The sequence below is a fragment of the Emiliania huxleyi genome, assembly GCF_000372725.1.
Source record: "Emiliania huxleyi CCMP1516 unplaced genomic scaffold EMIHUscaffold_569, whole genome shotgun sequence".
Taxonomy (NCBI): domain Eukaryota; phylum Haptophyta; order Isochrysidales; family Noelaerhabdaceae; genus Emiliania; species Emiliania huxleyi.
Window position 1 is genome coordinate 6,109 of NW_005197728.1, and position 3,896 is coordinate 10,004.

At 69.4% G+C, this 3,896-nt stretch overlaps 1 protein-coding gene across 1 annotated transcript in view; it reads right to left on the reverse strand.

The window, feature by feature from the left end:
- The window catches only part of EMIHUDRAFT_470803 (hypothetical protein), a 3,726-nt gene extending 922 nt beyond the window's left edge, over positions 1-2,804 (reverse strand). Inside the window, exons 1-8 of the mRNA XM_005765085.1 lie at positions 2,253-2,804; positions 1,963-2,186; positions 1,457-1,814; positions 1,126-1,266; positions 622-712; positions 397-486; positions 295-326; positions 85-178 (exon numbers count right to left, since the gene is read on the reverse strand). Coding sequence (XP_005765142.1) covers positions 85-178; positions 295-326; positions 397-486; positions 622-712; positions 1,126-1,266; positions 1,457-1,814; positions 1,963-2,186; positions 2,253-2,783 — 1,561 coding nt within the window. The 5' untranslated portion in view covers positions 2,784-2,804. The remainder of the gene's footprint in view (positions 1-84; positions 179-294; positions 327-396; positions 487-621; positions 713-1,125; positions 1,267-1,456; positions 1,815-1,962; positions 2,187-2,252) is intronic.
- Between the last annotated feature and the right edge of the window lie 1,092 nt (positions 2,805-3,896).

A 3,896-nucleotide genomic window follows, 5' to 3' on the forward strand; every position in this document is an offset into this window, starting at 1 on the left:
GACTCCGGCGCGTGTGCGACGGCCTTTGCTGGCGGGCAGGTGGCGTGGCGGTGCGGGGGCGGTGCGGGGGCTGCGCTGGCGCGCCGTTGGCAGCGGCACGGGAGGGCTTTTGGCGCTCGCGCCAGCTGGCAAAGAGGGCGCACAAGAGCTGCTCGCCGAGGTTGACCCGAAAGTCCTCCTGTCGGCAGGCGAGGCCCGAGCTGACCGGAGATGGCGGCGGAGGCCACTTGGGTGCCGCTTGGGTGCCACTTGGGTGGTGGCCTCTCGGCGGTCTCTCGGCGTCATCTCTGGGACCTGTCCGGCGATGCCGAGCTCAGAGGCGTATCCTACGGCCGTGGGGCACGCGTGAGGCATGCGGAGAGGGGAAGGGGGGGAAGCGGCGAGAGGAGAAGCTGCCCTCGGCGTTGAAGGCGCTGCTCGCGCACAGCGTGAGCTCGAGCGCGCCCGAGCGAGCCGATGCGGTGAACCACGAGGCGCTGTACGTGCCTGGCGGGGAGGAGGGGAAGCACAGAACACCCGCCCGGTGAGACACGCGGCGTTGCATGTCCGACTAGTCGATCTCTGTCTGTCTGCCCGTCCCCTCGACTGTCCGTGCTCTAGCCCCCTCGGGCGGCGGCGCACGTTGCGCCGTCGGCTCGGCCAGCTCGGCGAGCAGCTTGTCGTACTTCTCGCCCGCGTCGAAGCGGCGCACGCAGCTGCCCCGCGGCAGCACCTTTGCAGACGCCGCAGCCCGTCACACGGCCGCACTCGCAGCCGCACCCCTCTGCAGCCGCACCCCTCTCCCCCGATGAGAGACGACTCGCGGAGGAGGAGAGGGCAGGGGGGAGAGGGCAGGGGGGAGAGGGCAGGGAGGAGAGGGCGGGGGGGAGTAGGGGGGAAGAGGCTGGTTGCGCGGGAGGAGGCGGAAAACTGGAGGAGACCGGATGGCGTACACGTTGAGACAGGAGTCGCAGGGGCCGGGAGGCGACGCGGGTGAAGCACCGTGCGGTACCCATCCCCACGGCGCTCCGCAAGGGGGCAGAGGCGCGAGCTAGTGGGCCCGCACCGCTCCTTGCGGGGATGAGCGCACCCCGCCGGGGGAGACAACCCCCCCCCGGCGCAGCGCGACGCCATTGAGCAACTAACGTCGGCCGCGACACGGGGAAGAGGCTGGAGAAGCGCCTCCCACAGCGCGCAGAGCCCGCGCGTGTCCTCGGTCAGGATGCGCCGCTTGCACGGCAGCACCGCCAGCCGCTTCACAGCGGCGCTGCCTCGGATCGTTGCCACCTGGAGTCGGCGAGAGGCGGCGGAGGGGTGGGTCTCGAGGCGGCGGCGGCAGATGGAGAGGGAGAGGGAGAGGGAGAGGGAGAGGGAGAGGGAGGAGCGGCAGGGAAGGGGGTGCGGGAGAGGCGGGGAGGGAGAGGGGGAGGACGAGGGAAAGGAGGAGGGCGAGGCTTCCGCTGGAGGAGAGGCGCACCCGGTGGGAGGGCGGAGCCTCGCTGCAATCTCCGCTCCCGCCTCTCTCGTGCCGCCGCGCCAGATCGCCGCCCGCCGCCGCGCCGCCCGCGCCGCCTCCCGCGCCCGCCGCCGCGCGCCAGCAGGAGAGGGACGAGTCCGAGGTTGCCACCCAGAGCAGCTCTGGCGCCCAAGCCGGGCGGTGCAGCCTCAGCGCCGGCGCGCCGACCTGGCAGACCCCTCGCGGCGGCGGCGGCGGCGGCGGCGGCGACGCGTGCGCGGCGAAAGAGTCGTCGAGGACCAGTCCGTCGCGGCCGCCGTAGAGGACGCGGGAGCACGACTCGTCGACGTCGATGCAGAAGACCGAGTCGCTGTGCGGCCTGGCGGGCGGGGCGGAGGGGTCGCGGGAGGAGAGGCGCCGGGGTGCGGGAGCAGCCGCCGCCGGCGTGCGTCGCCTGAGCTCGGCCTAGACACTTCCTAGACACTTCCTAGACACTTCCTAGACACTTCCTAGCCGGCGTGCGTCACCTGAGCTCGGCCTGCACGCGTCGCTGGCCGATGCTCCAGAGCTTGACCGAGCGGTCCGAGCTGCACGAGACGAGGCAGCCGCCGTCGGCAGAGATCGCGATCCCGCGCACCACGTCTGTGTGGCCCACCAGAGAGCCGACCGCCGCCGCCTGCGCGCGAGGGTCCCAGAGGCGGAGGGTCGCGTCGACGGCGCCCGTGGCGATGAGCCCGCCGTCGAGCTTCACCTACGGCGCCACCGCCCCGCTCAAGCAGCCGCCTGTGTGCGCCGGCGCGCAGCGCCCGCCCCTAACCGCCAGCGCGTAGATGGAGTCTCCGTGCGCCCGCGCGCCCTCGCTGCCGCCGATGACGACTCGCGGCGCCAGGCGCGCCACGTCCCACACGACCACGCAGCAGTCGCAGCCGGCCGAGGCGAGTGTGCCCGCGTCCGCCGCGTACCCGAGCACCTTGACAAAGTCGGTGTGCTGCCGCAGCGTGTAGCACTTTGACGGCGTCCCCGTCTCGCCCTCGGGCCGCCAGAGCTTGATCGTCCGGTCGCTCGAGGCGGAAACGACAGCAGAGGTCAGATCGCCGTCCGTCAGCAGCGCGAGGTCGTTGACCCAGTCTGTGTGCTCGTCCACGGTGAAGCGCAGCCGCGGGACTCCACCACCCTCGGGCTCGCGCCAGCAGCGCACCGAGCCGTCACGGCCGCCGGTAAAGAGCTCGCGCGACGATCCCCACGCCGACGCGCAAGTCGAAGCCAGCGCGTTGATGCCAAAGCGGTGACCCTCAGACGCGCCATCGTCGAGGAGGGTGAGCGTCACCGACTTTCTGGACGCCGACATACACACCAGCCCAGCCAAGGGCCGAAGCAAGAAGAATTTAAAGGATCACTCCCCGCCCTTTCTCAGAGCTGTGTTTGCGCTCGCTGTGCGCTCTCCCGTTGCTTCATGTTGCTGGCTACTCTGGAGTCCTCCTGGCTGCTCTCCGCCCACCAGCCGGCCACAGGCCGTCAGTCTCACCGGCCGGCGTCGAGAGAACGGCCACACTCGACCGACCGGGTGTCGCGCCGCTGCCTGCTTCTCGCGCCGCTGTAGCAGCGCCAGCGGCTCGGCCGCGCATCCTTCACACACGCCGCCACGACCAAGCTGAGCGGGCCCAGTGTCGAGGTCTGGTGCGAGCTGCATGTGAGGGGCGGCTTTGGCCACAGCAGGTCCACCAGACGGATCTCAAAGCTTGCCGTCGGCGTGCTGTCGTGGCGAGAGCCGAGACCGCTGCAGAGGAGCCGAGTGCAGTGACGATCCAGAGGCTACCAGGGCCACCAAGTGGTAGCCCTTGTCAATTATGAGCAGGGCTGTGCTTTGGTGGGGTTGTGCTTGAGCGTGTGTGAAGTGGGAGTGCGTGCCGGCGGTGTCTGTGGGTGAAATAGGCGTGTGTGAGGCCGTAAGAGCCGTGGTATGAGCCAGAGTGAGCTTCATCACCCAAGATAAGTGCGGTCTGGGACAGATTAGGCTTGGTACTGATGGGCCTGGGCCAGGAGAGCGACAGAGATGGCGAGGTGGTGAGCTGGGAAGCCGCTTCGGCACCTGGACGTGTCGCGATGAAGTGCCAAGAAGCGCCGTTTGCGGCTAGTGCTCAAAAGATTGGGAGAGAAGGCCTACATATTATGACTGCATCCATGCACCTTGTGCATAGGGGCTGTGGAACAGGACATTTCACGGTCGGTGGCGCCGATAATGACCTCCGTAAAGCCCTCGGAATCGCCTCGGATGGGGTCCACCGGAGACAATCTCGAGCCCTCTCCGTGGCATCACGAGCCGGTGTGAGCTTGCAGACCCAAGGTAAGTGCGGTTCGGGACAGCTCGGGCCTGCTACTGATGGGCCTGGGCCAGGAGGGCGACAGAGAAGGCGAGGTGGTGGGCTGGGAGCATGAAATAGCGCTTCTTGACACTTGCATC